Genomic DNA, 18,504 nt, shown 5'->3' with positions numbered 1-18,504 from the left:
CTTAATACAGTGCTCTGCACACAGTAAACACTCAGTAAATACGATTGAATGAATGAATGAATTTGCCCAAGGTCACACAGCAGACAAGTAGCAGAATCAGGATTAGAACCCAGGGCTTCTGGCTCCCAGAGCCAGGCCCACTAGACCACACTGCTTCCCTTGTCTCAAGAAAACTACGGACTCTCTCTGGACTTTGATAATCAGTTGAGTAATCAATTGTGTCTACTGAGTGTTTACTGTGCTTAGAGCACTGTACTAAGCATTTGGAAAAGTACAGTATAACAATAGACACCTGTCCACAATCTGCCCACATCCTTCCTCTGGCCTGGAACTAGCTCCCTCCCTCCTCAAATCAGAAAGATAATTGCTCTCCCCCACTTCATAGCCTTACTGAAGGCACACCTCCTCCAAGAAGCCTTCCTTAACTAAGCCCTCCTCTCCTCTTCTCTCACTTCCTTCTGCATCGCCCTGACTTGCTCCCTTGATTCATCCTCCCTCCCAGACCCACAGCACATATGTACAGATCTGTAATTTATTTATTTATTCATTTATTTATTTATGTATTTATGTCTGTCTCCCCCTCTAAACTGTGAGCCCATTGTGGGCAGGGGATATGTCTGCTTGTTGTTGTGTTTTACTCTCCCAAGAGCTTAGTACAGTGAGCACACAGTAAGTGCTCAATAAATTCAACAGACTGGATGAATGAACATTCCCTGCCCACAGTGAGTTAAAAAAGGAATAATCTGGGGGAGTTCTCCCAGCAAACATGTTTGCCAACATAGGGCAGGAATGTATGTAGAATCTGCATATTGCATCATCATCATCATAGCATTTGTTAAGAGGTTACTGTGTCCCAAGCACTGTTCTAAGCGCTGGGGTAGATGCAAGGTAATCAGGTTGTCCCACGTGGGGCTCACAGTCTTAATCCCCATTTTACAGATGAGGTAAGTGAGGCATAGAGAAGTGAAGTGACTTGCCCAAAGTCACACAACAGGCAAGCAGCAGAGCTGGGATTAGAACCCACGACCTCTGACTCCCAAGCCCGGGCTCTTTCCAGTAAGCCACACCATACCTAAAGTAAGTAACCCCAACTTTCTGCAGCTCATGCATTGGCCCAGAAAACAGGGGAACTGCTCAACCAAATCTGTCTCTCCATCACAAGTTTTCTTTGCTGAGTGCAGGTTTCTTTGACTCTGGCTCTAGCCTTTCTGATCCATCAATCGGTCATTTATTGAACACTTACTATAATAATAATAATGTTGGTATTTGTTAAATGCTTACTATGTCCAAGCACTGTTCTAAGCACTGTGGGGAATACAAGGTAATCAAGGTTGTCCCAAGTGGGGCTCACAGTCTTAATCCCCACTTTACAGATGAGGTAACTGAGGCACAGAGAAGTTAAATGACTTGCCCAAAGTCACACAGCTGACAAGTGGTGGAGCCGGGATTAGAACCCATGACCTCGGATTCCCAAACCTGGGCTCTTGCCACTGAGCCACGCTGCTTCTCTATGTGCAGAGCACTGTACTAAGCACTTAGGAGAGTATGATGATCTAGGGTAGCCAGCACAGCATGGATTCGGGAAGTCTGTCATTCATTTAATCGTATTCATTGAGCGCTTCCTGTGTGCCGAACACTGTACCAAGTGCTTGGGAGAGTACAATATAATAGTATAACAGAGTTGATAGTCACGTTCCCTGCCCACAAGTAGTTACAGTGTAGGGGGGAGACAGACATTAATATATATAAATAAATTACGCATAAGTACATAAATGCTGTGGGGATGGGAGGAGAGATGAATAAAGGGAGCAAGTCAGGGTGATACAGAAGGGAGTGGGAGAAGAGGAAAGGAGGGCTTAGGGAAGGCCTCTTGGAGAAGATGTGCCTTCAATAATAATAATAATAATGATGGCATTTGTTAAGCACTTACTATGTGCAAAGCACTGTTCTAAGCACTGGGAAGGTTACAAGGTGATGAGGCTGTCCCACGGGGGGCTCACGGTGTTCATCCCCATTTTACAGATGAGGGAACTGAGGCCCAGAGGAGTTAAGTGACTTGCCCAAAGTCACACAGCTGACAAGTGGCAGGGGGGGATTTGAACCCATGACCTCTGACTCCAAAGCCTGTGCTCTTTCCACTGTGCCATGCTGCTTCTCAAGGCTTTGATGAGAGATATGCAGAGGGTGTGTTTTAATGCACATAAGGGTAAGGTTGGAATTTACGATGTGCCTACTTTGTGTCAAACACTGTACTTGGGACTGGGAAAAAAAATACTCGGGTGAGAATTCGACCCTGGGTCCATAAGGGATTTAGAATCAAAAAGTAGGAGGACAGGAAAGGGGTTTTGGGAAGCTAGGGAAGCTGTCCCTGATGGTCAGGATGGCAGGAAGTGCATCTACCACCTCTATTACATTGTACTCACCCAAGCATTTAGTACAGAGCTCTGCACATAGTTGGAGCTCAATAAATACCACTGATTGATTGGTCATATATTATAAATTATTTCTTTATATGAATGTCTCCCCCTCTAGACTGTAAGCATGTTGTGGGTAGGCAATGTGTCTATCAACTCTGTTATACTGTAATAATAATAACAATTATGGTATTTATTAAGTGCTTACTATGTGCCAGGCACTGTATTAAGCACTGGGGTGGATACAAGTAAACCGGGTTGGACATAGTCCCTGTCCCACGTGAGGCTTAGTCTCAATCTCCATTTTACAGGTGAGGTAACTGAGGCACAGAGAAATGAAGTGTCTTGCCCAAGGTCACACAGCAGACAAGTGGTGGAGACAGGATTAGAACTCATGACCTTCTGACTCCCAGTCCTGGGCTCTAGCCACTACACCATGCTGCTTCTTGTGCCAAACACTCAGTACAGTGCTCTTATCACAGTTGTCCCTCAATTCATTCAATCGTATTTATTGAGCGCTTACTGTGTGCAGAGCACAGTACTAAGCGCTTGCAATAAATACCATTGATTGACTAATTCTATACTATCAGTTATTTATTTACATTAATGTCTGTCTCCCCCTCTAGACTGTAAGATCTGTGTGTTCAGGAAACATGTCTACCAATTGTGTTAAATTATATCTAGACTGCTAAGCCACACTGCTTCTCTCAAGCGCTGAGTACAGAGCTCTGCGCACAGTCAGTGCTCAGTAAATACCATTGATTGACTAATTCCATATTATAAATTAAAGAGCCCGGGCTTGGGAGTCAGAGGTCATGGGTTCTAATCCCGGCTCTGCCACATGTCTGCTGTGTGACCTTGGGCAAGTCACTTAACTTCTCTGAGCCTCAGTTACCTCATCTGTAAAATGGGGATTAAGACTGTGAGCCCCCCGTGGGACAACCTGATCACCTTGTATCCCCCCAGCACTTAGAACAGTGCTTTGCTCATAGTAAGCGCTTAACAAATGCCATCATTAATTAATTAATTAATCTGTCTCCCCCTTTAGACTGTAGTCTCGGTGTGGTCAGCTCTGTTATATGGTACACTCCCAAGAGCTCAGAACACAGGCAGCGCTTAATAAATACCACCGAATGCTGGATTAAAGGATCGACACCGGGATAGATCTAGCACTGGTCAAGCCTTTGGTGTGCAGGTTGTTCATGCCCAGGTAGGTGGGCCTGGGAAGGGAGTCTCACCTGGACTTTTCCCTCCTCCTCCTCTGGGACTCTGTAAGTAGCTGGGTGATGCGGTTTAGGAGGCTGTCATTATGCAATAGCTTCTGAGTCCAGCACTCCTCTTCCACGTATAGGCTGCAGCGGCCTTTTCTTGTCGATCAGACCTCTCTCCTCTCCCCTCCACCCACCACCACCTCCTCACCTCCCTTTCCCCCTCCTCACCTCCTAGCCCCTATCTCCCCTCTCACCCACTCCCTGCCCCTTATTTGTCCTCTGGTTGCTCTCCTCCTTTTCCACAAAGATTGTGATTTTCCTAGGAGTGAGTCGCAGCCAGGCACAGCCCCTGCTGAAGAGACTGGAGAATTCTCCAGCTGCCTGGACCGCCCCCTCCCCCCTTTTCCTATCTCCCCCACTCCCCCAAATCATTCTTATTCCCACCCTGGCACACTGCTGTCTTTCAAGCAATGCGGGTTCTGCCACCTAGAGCACTTTGTGAGATGGCTTCAGACGTCTGCTTTCCTTGTCGGGTGCTTTTCTGGAGGAGTGTCTGAGCGCCTGTCTGGGCTTTGTGTGTCTGTGTGCGATTGCGGGTCTTGCGTGGGTTTGTGTGTCTGCGTGTGCTCGTGGGTCTGCATGCGCTTGTGTGTCTGTGCACGTGTGTGCATCTCTCCCTTACACATACGCGTGCGCGCGCACACACACACACACACACACACACACACACATGCCACGCAGCTTGCTCATGTGGATTTGAAGACTTGCGAATCCCGAAATGTCCTCGGCTTTGGGGGATGCAAGAAATCCAGAAGGCGTCTTCCTTGCCTGACCAGCCGGAATTTTTTTTTTCCCCCACAAAATAGAAAAGGACAAATTCTCTATTTTCTTTTTCTTCTTCTTTTTTTTTTTTAAAAAAAAAACCGTGGATATAACGGAATAAGTCATCTCCGGGATTCCCTCGCTCGGACTTAGGAGGCTGAACCGGTCTGCCAGTGATTCGAGCCTGTGTTTGCCTGAGCTGAAGCGGTTTTATTATTATTATTATTTTCTGACTCCATCTCGGCGAGGAAGGATGTCCGGCAGAGGAGAAGGGGGCTGAGAGCCTGGAGGAGATGATTGTGCTGAATGGGGGCTAAATGATGCTTTTGCCAGGTAAGAGACTAGGGTTGCCCACTTGGGCGATGAGATGGCTGGGATTGGATGCTCCAGATGGAGATTTGGGGGGCTCGGAAGGGAATCCATAACTTTTGTCCCTGAATCCTTGGGGCTGGACGAACCTGGGGGTCCCCCTCATCTACTCAAGTTTTCTCCCCTTGGCTAGTCAAGGGGCAGTGAGATCCGTTGCTGAGGGGGCTAGGTAATTGTTGGACAATTTAGGGGGGTGAATCTGGAGAAATCAGGACAACTTCGCAAGACCCGTCTTTTCTGTTGCGATCCCAAACCTTCCAGAGAAAAGATCTGTCTAAGCAGCATATACAGGAAAAAAAATGCCTAAATGTGGAAGGGTTGGGGAGAGGAAATGTGGGGGGAAGGAGCCTGGAAAACCGGCTCCCTTAATTCCCGGAGGGGAAGGAAAGAGCAGGGAGGGGGGACAGCAGAGAAAAAGTGCTGGCGCAGACAAGAGAGAACTCCCACGGGTGCATTGCACCCCCAATTCAGTCGTATTTATTGAGCGCTTACCATGTGCCAATGCACCCCAAAGCCACATACACCCCAGAGCCACAGCTGGCCAGCAGGGCATTTGAGTGTGGCACAGAGTGGCATGATGAAGCAAGATGGAATTTGCCTTTCCTCTGCTCTTCCTTCCCCTCCTCTCTCTCTCTCTCTGCTCACCCAGACCAGAATAAGGATGCTGAGGAGCAGAGCCAATTCCCTAGTCCAGCCCAGCCCACGCCAAAAGCCCACGCCCGGGGCTGGCACTGCCACTTCATTCCCGACCCGGGCCCCGGACTGAGGAAATGTCATAGGGAGGGAGAGGAAAAAGGGATGGAGAGGAGCCAGGAGGGAGGAGGAGAGAGGGAGGGGAGAGAGGAAAGGAGGGAGGAGGATAAAGGGAGAGGGAGGGGAGAGAGGGAGAGGAAAAAGGATGGAGAGAGGCAAGGGGGGAGGAGGAGAAAGAAAGAGAGGGGAAGAGGAAGAGAAAAGAGAAGGATGAGGGACAGGGAGAGAAAAAAAGAGAGGTGAGGAGGCTGGTTGGGGGAAGGGGGTGGGGGTGGTCTGGGGGGGAAAGAAAGTCCTTGGGGAGGGGGACTGAGGAGGGGGGATCTCTGCCGGGCCTTGGAGGGGAGGGTCCGCAGGGACAGAAGGGAGAAGAGGTGAGGGGAAGAGGCTGGGGGAGAGAGAGGGGATGGGGGAGGGCCGGAGGGGCAAAACATTACTTTGCAGAAGGCCGGGCAGACCTCAAAGCCGGGTGGAGAAGGTGGAGGTCGCCCCTCTGCAACAGGCAGAGAATGGACCCAGCCGGCCCTCCTGTTGGGGGTGGAGAGTGGACCAAGCCGATCCTCGGTCCTCCTGCTTCATGCAGAGAGCGCTGTGTGTGGAGAGCGGACCCAGCTGGCCCACTGTTTTGTGCAGAGAATGGACCGAGCCCACCCTCTTGCTGTGTGTGGAGAGTGGCCTGAGCTAGTCCTCCTGTGTTCAAAGAGCGGACTGAGCTAGCCCGCTGCTGTGTGTGGAGAGTGGAAGGAGGTGGTCTTCCTGCTCTGTGCAGAGAGCAAACCCTGCAGTGTGTGCAGACTGGGGCCTGCTTCCCTCCTTGGGCTGCCGCGCCATTCCCCACCCTCTCCATGCTTCTGTAGTCAATGGGGCTTTTCTCTTTCCTGGCAGGACAGAGACCAGATCCACTGCATTTTTGTTAGTGCTGTTCGTTAATCGTTTACTATTTGCCAGGCACTGTACTGAGCGCTGTGGTAGATACAACCAAAACAGGTTGGACACAGCCCATGTCCCACATGGGGCTCACAGTCTTAATCCTTATCCCTCTCTTCCTCCCAAAGGGACTGTCCTGCTTTGGAAGGGCCCGCCTGCAGCCCCCTCCCCCCCACTTTTTTTTGTTTAATAATAAGAATAATGATGGCATTTATTAAGCACTTACTATGTGCAAAGCACTGTTCTAAGCACTGGGGAGGTTACAAGGTGATCAGGTTGTCCCGTAGGGGTCTCACAGTCAACCCCATTTTACAGATGAAGTAACTGAGGCACAGAGAAGTTAAGTGACTTGCCCAAAGTCACACAGCTGACAATTTGGCAGAGCCGGAATTTGAACCCATGACCTCTGACTCCAGAGTCCGTGCTCTTTTCCACTGAGCCACGCTGCTTCTCTACGGTATTTCTTATGCCCTTACTATGTACCAGGCACTGTATTGAGTGCTGGGTAAGATTCAAGCACTTAGTACAGTGCTCTGCACACAGTAAGCATTCAGTAAATACAATTGAATGAATGAATACAAGATAATCAGGTTGGTTACAGTCCATGTCTCACATGGGGCTGCCAGGCTTAATCTCCATTTTACAGATGAGATAACCGGGACACAGAGAAGTGAAATGACTTGTCCAAGGCCACACAGCAGACAACTTGGGGAGCTGGAATTAGAATCCAGGTCCTTCTGATCCCAGACCTGTGCTCTATCCACTAGGCTGTGCTTGCTTCTCTCTCTTTCCCCTGGAGCAGCCCAGCTCAAAAAGCACTGTACTAAGTGCTTGGGAGAGTACAATATAACAATAAGCAGGCATGTTCCCTGCCCAAAACGAGGTTACAGTCCAGAGACGAGCTTACAGTCTAGAGCACTCTTGGGTCTGGGGAAACCAGGTGATGGGAGAACCCAAGTTCTGACCTCTAACCCTATTCTTACAAATCCAGACTCCCTTCTGCGTCCCCCTTGCACATGGATTTGCTCCCTTTATTCATCCCTCCCTCAGCTCCAAAGCACTTACATGCATATCTCTAATCTTTTTATTTACATTAATGTCTGTCTTCCCATCTAGATTTTGAGCTCATTGTTGACAGGGAATGTGCCTATTTATAGTTATGTTGTACTCTCCAAAGCAGTTAGTACAATACTCTGCACACAGTAGCACTCAGTAGTAAAATTGATTGACTGATACAGACCCCAGCCTGACTGACAACTCTGTTATATTGTAATATAACAGAGCTTCCTGTTATAAGGGAAATATATGTTATATGTTATAAGGGAATGTAGGGCTTTCCCTTCAAAGCCCTACTGAGAGCTCACCTCCTCCAGGAGGCCTTCCCAGACTGAGCCCTATCCTTCCTCTCCCCGTTCTTCCCCTCCCCATCCCCCCACCTTACCTCCTTCCCCTCCCCACAGCACCTATATGTATGTATATATGTTTGTACGTATTTATTACTCCATTTTATTTGTACATATTTATTCTATTTATTTTATTTTGTTAATATGTTTTGTTTTGTTCTCTGTCTCCCTCTTCTAGACTGTGAGCCCGCTATTGTGTAGGGACCGTCTCTATATGTTGCCAACTTGTACTTCCCAAGCGCTTAGTACAGTGCTCTGCACATAGTAAGTGCTCAATAAATATGATTGAATGAATGAATGAATATTTGTACTCTCCCAAGTGCTTAGTTCAGTGCTCTGCACACAATATGCGCTCAATACATTTGATTGATGGTTTGACTGCTGAGCAGAGAGAAACTGGAGTGATTTTTTTAAGGAAAGATCCTGGGATGGAGGTAAAAGTGATTCTGCCTGGAGATGAGGCCTTTGTGAGAAGAAGATAGAAGGAGGAGGGAGAGGGGGAGCCCCGTGTAGGACAGGGACTCTGTTCAACCTGGTTTGCTTATATCCACCCCAGTGTTTAGAACAGTGCCTGGCATATAGTAAGTGCTTAATAAATACCACAGTTATTATTATTATTATTATTGTTATTATTATTATTATTATTATTATTATGTATCTACCCAGTGCTTATGGAAGCAATAGTAAGCAACTTCCATATTTTTTTACCAAGACACCTCTATGGATATACATACCAGAACAACTACAGATATAGCAGAAGATTAGACGTTCTGGGGAAAATATGTCCACAGAGTCGCTGTGGATTGGAAATTACTTCAACGGCATTTGATGATGATGATGACCCGAGCTCTTAATACAGTGTTTGGCACCTCGCAAGCACTTAACAAGTATCATCGCAATTATTGCTGTTGAGTTATGAACATGGGAGGAGTCGACAGGCCCCTGGATCTTGCCTACTGGCTTTCCCTCTCTCTCCCCTCCTTCAGTTGCCACTCTGGGCCACCGTCTCCGAGAAACCTTCCTTGTTTGCTTCCTACTCACCATCCAACCTGTCAGCCCAATCCATGACCTCTGAGCACATTCCTGCTCTTTTCAAATCTATTTGTAGCTGTTTCTGCTGACTGTGTCCTGCCCTGTCACCAGTTTAGACTATCAACTCCCTAAGGGCAGGTTCTCTCAATCCCAGGGATTAATAATAATAATAATAATAGCGCTATTTGTTAAGTGCTTATTACGTACCAACTTGTACTTCCCAAGAGCTTAGTACAGTGCTCTGCACACAGTAAGCGCTCAAAAATACGATTGATAGATTGATGTGCCAGACATTATACTAAATCTGGAGTGAAGACAAGCAAATTGTGTTGGATACAGTCCCTACCCAACATGAGGCTCATGGTCTTAGTCCCCATTTTACAGACGAGGGAACTGAGGCCCAGAGAAGTGAAGGGACTTGTCCAAGGTCACACAGCAGACACTTGCCCGAGCCGGGATTAGAACCCAGGTCCTTCTGACTCCAAGGCCTGTGCTCTAATCAATAGACCACGCTGTTTCTCTTAAAACCTTTTAACTGTATTGGTTGGGAATTGAACTCTGTCTACTGCTTGGAAGGTAATTCATTCATTCAATTGTATTCATTGAGCTCTTACTGTGTGCAGAGCACTGTACTAAGCACTTGGGAAGTACAAGTTGGCAACAATAATAATGATGACATCTGTTAAGTGCTTACTATGTGCAAAGCACTATTCTAAGCACTGTTCTCAGGTAGCTGTACTAACCACTACACTACCAACTCCTCAGGCTTGTGTAGAGAGCTCTCTCCTTATGACCTTCCTAGGACTGATCTCTGTGGCTGAGTGATGCGTGAAGCTCAAAGGGCCATAGGACATGGCTGAGCAGTTGAATGGGCATAACCAGAAATTATTATGCTCATTTGGCTGGAAAAATATGAGATTATTCAGGCTCTTCAAATGATTTCGGGTTGAAATTTTAATGATAGTATTTGTTAAGCACTTACTATGTGCAAGGTACTGTACTAATCACTGGGGTGGACACAAGCAAATCGAGTTGGACGCAGTCCGATTTTAGAGTTGGGGGTTGGAAGGGCAAGTGAGATGTAGTGAGGACGAAGAGGAGGATGGAAGGCTTGGAGAAGGATGACAGGCTAGTAAACCCCCTTTTGCAGCTTTGCTTAGAGGAAAGAGCCCAGGCCTGGGACTCAGGGGACATGGGTTCTAATTCTGGTTTTGCCACTTGCCTGCAGGGTGGGCTTGGGCAAGCCACTTAACTTCTCTGTGCCTCAGTTCCCTCATCTACAAAATAATAATAATAATAATAATAATAATAATAATAGTATTTGTTAAGCACTTACTATGTGTAAAGCACTGTTCTAAGCACTGGGGGGGATACAAGGTGATCAGGTTGTCCCAAGTGGGGTTCACAGTCTTAATCCTCATTTCACAGATGAGGTCACGGAGGCTCAGAGAAGTGAAGTGACTTACCCAAGGTCACACAGCACACATGTGGCAGAGCCAGGATTAGAACCCATGACCTCTGACTCCCAAGCCCATGTTCTTTCCACTGAGCCACACTGCTTCCCAAAACCTATTCTCCCTCCTACTTGACTGTGTGCCCCACAAAGGACATGATTATCTTGGATATACCCCAGTGCTTAGTACAGTGCTTGGCATATCAATCAATCAATCAACCAATCGTATTGAGCACTTACTGTGTGCAGAGCACTGTACTAAGCACTTGGGAAGTACAAGTTGGCAACATATAGAGACAGTCCCTACCCAACAGTGGGCTCACAGTCTAAAAGGGGCTCACAGTTTAGGAAACACTTAACAAAAACCAATTCTTATTTTTAGTATTATCACTCTGTGCCAAGCACCGTATTAAGCGCTTGGGAGAGAACAATAGAGTTAGTAGATGTGAACTTATCTTCTCTCCCGCTGAATGTCAACCATTCTGGCTTTCACAAGAAACAACTGTTGATCAGTGGTTGGTAAGAGAGGAAGGGGCTTGATATGGGAGCAGTTACACAAAGGGAGGCCAAGGGGTTACAATACAGCGGGCAGAGAGGCTGGGTTGGTTGTTGGAACCTGACAGCTGGCTTTTGGGAGATCAGAATGGAGAGGGTAAGAAAGTTTGTGGAAAGGAGAGTTGTGTGAAACAGCCACAGGAAACTGAGGAAATCTGGGGTGCCAGGAAAACCCTGAATGGGCTTAGAGAACCAGTGTGTTCCTGTTGGCTTGACTGACTAAACATTAATTATCCTACAATTTCTTGCCCTCTCTGCCCCTCCCTCACCCGGCCCCCACTGAATTGCCCTCAGAAAATACCCCTCCCTTAGTAACCCAGGCAGGATGGACTGAGCCGGCTGAGTACTGACAAGATGAGGGAATTAGGCTGAGGAGCCAAGAGCCCGGAAATAGGGGCATTAGAGGGTGTCCGGGGAACAAGCCACCCCTAATCCCCATCCAGCTTGAGCTGAGACCATCCATCTCTGGGGCTGGGCTGGTAGGAAGTGGAGCTGGGGATACAGGTCCCAGAATAGAAGCTAAATCCTAGGCTTTGGGCCTAGGCCTTGGCCTTAGTCACAGACAACCTCGCCCGTCCTGGTGTTACCTCAGGGATCACCAGTGAGCTGGAGTTTCAAGGGCTGACAGGACTCAAATGTCCCAGCTGTCTCAGGAGGGAGAAGGCAGTGCCCAAGGCTTGGGGTGATCAATTAATCAGCCAGTCATATTTACTGAGAGCTTACTATGTGCAGAGCACTGTACTAAGCTCTTGGGAAAGTACCATAAAACAGAGCTGGTAGACAAGTTCCCAGACCACAATAAGTTTACAGTCTAGAGGGGGACACAGACATTAAAATAACTAATAATCCATTGACCCATGGTATGTATTGAGTGCTTACCATGTGCAATGCACTGTACGAAGCTTTTGGGAGAATACAATATAACAGAGTTGGTAGACACATTTCCTGCCCACAATGAGCAGGTAAGTATGTGCAAAATAGCTGTGGGGTTAGGGGGAGAGGTGAATATCAAAGTGCTTAAGGAGATATGATTTTAGTAGGACTTTGAAGATGGGGAGAGCAGTGATCCACAGAATGTGTCAGATTTCACCACCACACAGCTCAATCAGTGCTCCGCACGCCTGGTTCAGTGTTCTCCTCCCCTCATCAGTGCTCCAAGTGGATAGTAGCCTCTCTATAATTTCCAATGATGATGTAAGAAGATTGGCTGGGATAAGCACAGTTGGTAGTTTTAAGGATCTGGCTCCAGAGGACAACTCAGGTAGGATTGCTTCCCAGCTGGGAATGTGGAGAGGGGCATCAAAGAATAAGTTCAGACAGGAAGGGGAGAAGATTGTAAGTCTGAACTCTGGGAAGGCCTTCTCATCCCTTCTTATCCAGTACTTCTACGATTCTCCCCACTTCACTGTCCTCAGGGCAGTTTGTTCTTCTTTTATGGCATATGTTAAGTGCTTATGTATTTATTTATAAAGGTATTTGTTAAGCGCTATGTGCCAGGCATCGTACTAAGCTCTAGGGTAGATACAAGCAAATCAGGTTGGACACAGTCTCTGTCCCCAGTCTCAATCCCCATTATACAGATGAGGGAACTGAGGCCCAGAGAAGTGAAATGATTTGCCCATGGTCACACAGCGGACAAGTGGTGGAGCTGGGATTCGAACCCATGACCTTCTGACTCCCAGGCTTGTGCTCTAGCCGCTGTGATTACTATGTGCCAGGCACTGTTCTAAGCACTGGGGTAGATATAAGCAAATCAAGTAGGACACAGTCCCTGTCCCGCATAGGGCCCACGGTCTTAATCCCCATTTTACAGATGAGGTAACTGAGGCACAGGGAAGTTCAGTGACTTGTCTAAATTCACCCAGGAGGTGTGTAGAGGAGCTGGGATTAGAACCCAGGTCATTCTGACTCCAGGTCTGTACTCTGTCCACTAGGCCACACTGCTCCATTCCCATTTGAGCTGAATCTTGCCCTTGGCCAAGAGAGGACCTGAAGGTCAATTGGGATGGGCCGGATAGTGAGCTCCTTAATGGCCTTGAAGAATCTCAGCTAGTTGGAAACTGAAAGCTTCTGGGGAGCAGAGCAGAGCAGAGCAGAAACAAGAAACTTATTCCTAAAAACAATAATAATGATTGGGGTATTTTTTATGAGAAGCAGCATGTTTCAATGGAAAGAGCATGGGCTTTGGAGTCAGAGGTCATGGGTTCAAATCCCAGCTCCACCAATTGTCAGCTGTGTGACTTTGGATAAGTCACTTAACTTCTCTGTGCCTCAGTTACCTCATCTGTAAAATGGGGATTAAGACTGTGAGCCCCCCGTGGGACAACCTGATCACCTTGTAACCTCCCCAGTGCTTAGTACAGTGCTTTGCACATAGTAAGCACTTAATAAATGCTATCATTATTAGTATTATTTTAAGCACTTACTAGGCACTAAACAATCTATGAAGTGCTGAGGTAGATAAAATACAATCTGATCAGATTCAGGTCCTGTCCCTCAGTCTGAGAGAGAGGGAAAGCAGGTTTTTAATACTAATTTTACTGATGATGAAACTGCTGCATGGAAAAGTTAAGCCCCTTGCCCAAGGTCATATAGTGGGACAGAGGTGGAGTCAGGATTAGAACACAGATCTCCTGACTCTTCCCTTCCTGTGATGAGAGTGCTCTGAGAAACATAGTGAAGAGGGGTGTAAGAGAGGAGGACAAGAGAAGCACTGCAAAAACTGCAAAAGGTGGTGGGGAGAGAAAGTTGATACAGTGAACAAATCTACCAACTTTGTTATATCTTACTCTCCCGAACACTTAATACAGTGCTCTGCACACAGTAAAGCACTCAGTAATGCCAATATTGGTGATGATGATCAAACACTTGCCCACCCACTGTCTGGCTCCTTCTAGACAGAAAACCCACGCTCTGCTCCCTACTGCTTGGTTTTGAGTCTCTGAGGGAAAACTCCATTCATTTCTAGGGATCTCTGATTATACCTAAGCCCATAGAAATCTAGGGGCTGTATAAACATGCTGGAGAATGGGGGAGCTGAATAGACCCTCTCCCCAGAGCAGAGCGCTGTGACAGAACATGAGCTACTGGGAGGAAGACCATTCCTTGAGCTGGTGTCCACTAGAAGTGAGTTATCTCAGACCCAAGTTAAGTCTACTGCTTCTGTTATTGTACAGCTGCCTCTGTGTTTGCTCTTGTCTGATATTTGCTGTACATTGGTTTTAAAATTACAGTACAACATTGATTCCCTTCTCTTAAACTTTGACTTGGGCCCTCCTTTTCTTTGGCTTTTTTTTTTCTTCACGGTATTTGTCAAGCACTTACTTTTTACCAGGTGCTGTACTAAGCACTGGGGTAGACAAAAACTAATCAGTTTGGAGGCAGTCCATGTCCCACATGGGGCTCGCAGTCTTAATCCCCATTTAATAGATGAGGGAACTGAGGCACCATGAAGCAAAGTGACTTGCCCAAGGTCACCCAGCAGACAAGTGGCAGAGCCAGGATTGCAACACAGGTTCTTCTAACTCCCAGGCTCATACTCTATCTGCTAGACTATGCTGCTTCTCTTCTCTTTGTCTCTTTTCTTTTTCTTCTTTTTCTCTCTGTCTTTCAGTGTCACTCTCCTTCCTTCTCTGTCAATACTATGGTGCCTCTTTGTCTTTGCCTGTGCCTGTCTTTTTTTAAAATTATATTTATTAATTGTTTACCATATCCTAAGCTGCAAGCATATGCACCAGTGCCTAGAACAGTGCTTTGCACATAGTAAGCACTTAACAAATGTCATCACTATTATTATTAGATACAAACTCATCTCAGTTTCCATGCCTTAACTCATGATGGGTAGCATTAGAAAACCTTATCTGTTGAGAAGTCGCTTTTTTATGGAATTTGTTAGTGCTTACTATGTGTCAACCACTGTTCTAAGTATTGGGGTAGATATAAGATAATCAGTTTGGACACAATCCCTGGCCCACATAGGGCTCACAGTCTAAATCACAAGGAATTTGGAAACTTGGAAATATTGTCTCTTGGAAATATTCACTCTATCCCCTCCAGGGACCCCATCTTAAGGGGTGAGAGGCATATCTAGCCTCATTACTACAGGAACCCAAGTACCCAATTAATAGTAGTCATTGTTGTACGAGTAATAGGAAAATCAGCAGCAGCGGTAATAGTAGATTGCAACCACCCTCTAGACTATAAGCTCATTGTGGGTAGGGGCTGTGTCTGTTTATTGTTATACTCTACTTTCCCAAGTGCTTAATTCAGTGCTTTGTACACAGTAAGTGTTCTAAATACAACTGAATGAATGAGAAGTGCTCTATACACTAGACCATGCTACTTCTCACAGTCTGAGATTTACAGTCTGAGTGTACGATGGGGGAGAGGGGAGAATCTAAGAAGAGCAAGTTCTCAATAAGTACTATTGATTGATTCTCCTGGCCCTGAGGAAGGGTCTATGGGGCGGGGGAGAGGGAGGACAGGAAGGCAAGATGACACCCACAGTTATAACTTAGCATGGGGAGAGTCCCCTCCTGTTGCTTTCTCCCAGGGGACAGAGGATCCATGCCCTGGCTGGATCCAGCTCTCAACCACTTCATCCACGATATCAGATCAAATAGGAGCTTCTGGGAGTCCTCAGGAAGGTAGAATCTACAGGCGTCATCTGACGTCCCCCTTTATGCCACCCACAATCAATCTGAGCCCAATCCATCAATAGTGTTTATTAAACGCTTCCTGGGCACAGAACACGGTACTAAGCACTTGGGAAAGTGCAGTACAGTGCAGTTGGTAGACATGTTCTGTACTCACAAGGAATTTACAGTCTACAGGGGGAGACAAAAATTAAAATGAATTAGAGATTGGGGCAACAGTTATGTAGGGATTGGACCTAAGTGCTGTGTGGGGCTGGGGTGAGGGTTTAAGGGTTACACAGCCCAGTGCATAGGCAGTGTAGATGGGAGGGTGGAAAGGAGAAATGAAGGCTTAGTCAAGTAAGGCCTCCTGGAGGACACAATTTTTTAGGAAGATTTTGCATAATAATAATAATAATAATAATGATAATGAAACTGTGAACTTTATTTAAGGCTTACTATGTGCCAAGTACTAGAGTAAGTACAAAATAATCATTCATTCAATTGTATTCCTTGAGCACTTACTGTGTGCAAAGCACTGCAGTAAGCTCTTGGGCAGTCTGTGTCCTCCAAGGGGCTCATGGTCTAAGAGGGAGAGAGAGAAAGGACTTTGTCCCCATTTTACAGAAGAGGAAACTAAGGCACAGAAACATTGAGTGAATTTCCCAAGGTCACCCAGCAGGCAAGCGGCGGAGCCGAGATTAGAATCCATTTCCTCTGACTTCTGGGCCACACTGCGTCCATGCTGCTGACCTACCTCCTAAATCCTCATATCCCCACTAGGCCCCTGGGGATGGACTTCAGTTGCTAGTTCTTATTATGCCCTCAGCTTCTGGTTCTGTCTCTTAGGGGAGCTTTTAGGGGGTTGCATGGCATGAGTTGCCAACCACTGCCCAGCCCTGGTCATCCCCGCCCCAGCCCACTTCACTACCACCTGTGCCTAGCTCAGTGCCAGGCAAGCCCAGTAGGGGCAGAGGAGGATGATGATGATGGTATTTGTTAAGCACTTACTAAGTGCCAAGCACTGTTCTAAGCACTGGGAGGAGGAGGCAGGCAGGCCCCACTTGCCACCCAAGAGCTTTGTCCAGAAGCTTGGAGATGTGCTGAGGTGCCTGGGTTCTTTCAACTCACACAGTGGGCGTGTCGCTGGGGCAGAGGCAGAAGACAGGTACTGTGTCTGTGCACTGTTACACTGTACTCACCCCAATGCTTAGTACAATGCCCTTCCCAAAGTAAGTGCTCAATAAATGTGATTGAATGAATGAGTGAATGAAAAGGAAAGAAAGGCAGCATTGGTGTTGAGAAGCAGCATGGCTCAGTGGAAAGAGCACGGGTTTGGAAATGAGAGGTCATGGGTTCTAATCCCGGCTCTGCCACTTGTCAGCTGTGTGACTTTGGGCAAGTCACTTAACTGCTCTGTGCCTCAGTTCCCTCATTTGTAAAAATGGGGATTAAGACTGTGAGTCCCATGTGGGACAACCTGATTACTTTGTATCCCCCCCAGTGCTTAGAACAGTGCTTGGCATATAGTCAGTGCTTAACAAATACCATCATCATCATCATTATTATTATTACTATGGTCAGAGTGAATGTCTCTCTGTCCTGGAGCTGTGAGGGGCAACATGCCTCCCCTCCCCACCATTTTCTGCATCCCCCAGCTTCTCTCTTTCACCACCAGTCCCAAAGCAACCAGCCCCTCCCACAGTGACCGTGCAGAATCTGACGATTTGACAGACAGGTCTAGAAAAGAAGCACAGGCATTTTGACAGGCGTCAAACATCCATCCTGAAGAGAGGACAACATTACTTTGTGTCTGCATCTCCCCTCTTCTCCCCTTCTTCTGCCTTCAATCAGTCAGTTATATTTATTAATTATGGTATTTATTAAGGGCTTACTACGTGCTGATCACTCCCTTGGTGTATAGTATAGTGTGTATAGTGTAAAGTATAACACTATAACAGACAATTCCCTGCCTGGACTGAGCTTACAGTCTAGAGGGGGAAACAGGGGCAGCAAAACCATGCCTGACACACAGTAAGCTCTTAACAAATATTATTATTATTATTAGTGCACCAGCTCCATCCCCAGGTTCCTAAGCATGTGTCAAATAACAGCCCCGGAGAATGGCATAGGTCAAACGTGTATTTATTTTGATTTCTTTCGTCTCCCTAAATGTAAAGCTGTGATGGGAAACCCCTCCCTCTAAGACTTGTTATGAGCAGGCAATGTGACTACCAACTCTGTCATATTGTACTTTCCTAAGTGCTTAGTACAGTGCTCTGCACACAGTAAGCGCTCAATAAATACGATTGAATGAATAAAGTAATGGCATCAGTAGTAATAATAATGATGGTATTTGTTAAGCGCTTACTATGTGCCAGGTACTATACTAAGTGCTGGGGTGGATACAAGCAAATCGGGTTGGACACAGCCCCTTGTCCCACGAGGGACTCACAGTCTCAATCCCCATTTTACAGATGAGGTAACTGAGGCACAGAGAGGTGAAGTGCCTTGCCCATGGTTACACAGCAGGTATGTGGTGGAGCTAGGATTAGAACCCACGACCTTCTGACTCCACTACACCATGCAGTAGAAGTAGCATTTATTAAGCTATTCTTGTATGTGGAACCCTTCACTAAGCACTAGGAAAGAATATACAGGTGGGAAATAGACACAGTCTATGTGCCTCAGGGGACTCCGACAGAGTGTACACTGGGGGACAGAGAAATCTCACCATACTGACCTTGAAAAATTGTCAGATCAATCAGAGGTATTCACTGAGCACTTATTATATGCAGAGCACTGTATTAAGCCCTTGGAAAAGCGCAATAAAACAGAATTCGCAGACATATTTCCCTGCCCATAATGAGCTTATGGTCTAGAGGGGAAGACTGATGCTTAAATCCCTCCCCTTCTGATGAATTCCTCCTC

At 46.7% G+C, this 18,504-nt stretch overlaps 1 protein-coding gene across 1 annotated transcript in view; it reads left to right on the top strand.

Annotated features, from left to right (window-relative positions):
- Positions 1-4,656: 4,656 nt before the first annotated feature.
- Positions 4,657-18,504, top strand: part of LRFN2 (leucine rich repeat and fibronectin type III domain containing 2) — a 172,840-nt gene continuing 158,992 nt past the window's right edge. Inside the window, exon 1 of the mRNA XM_038761093.1 lies at positions 4,657-4,780. Within this exon, the coding sequence (XP_038617021.1) occupies positions 4,765-4,780 (16 nt within the window). The 5' untranslated portion in view covers positions 4,657-4,764. The remainder of the gene's footprint in view (positions 4,781-18,504) is intronic.

Source organism: Tachyglossus aculeatus, chromosome 19, assembly GCF_015852505.1.
Source record: "Tachyglossus aculeatus isolate mTacAcu1 chromosome 19, mTacAcu1.pri, whole genome shotgun sequence".
NCBI lineage: Eukaryota > Metazoa > Chordata > Mammalia > Monotremata > Tachyglossidae > Tachyglossus > Tachyglossus aculeatus.
The sequence above is the reverse complement of the archived record's forward strand: the minus strand, read 5'-3'. Positions and strand labels throughout refer to the sequence as shown.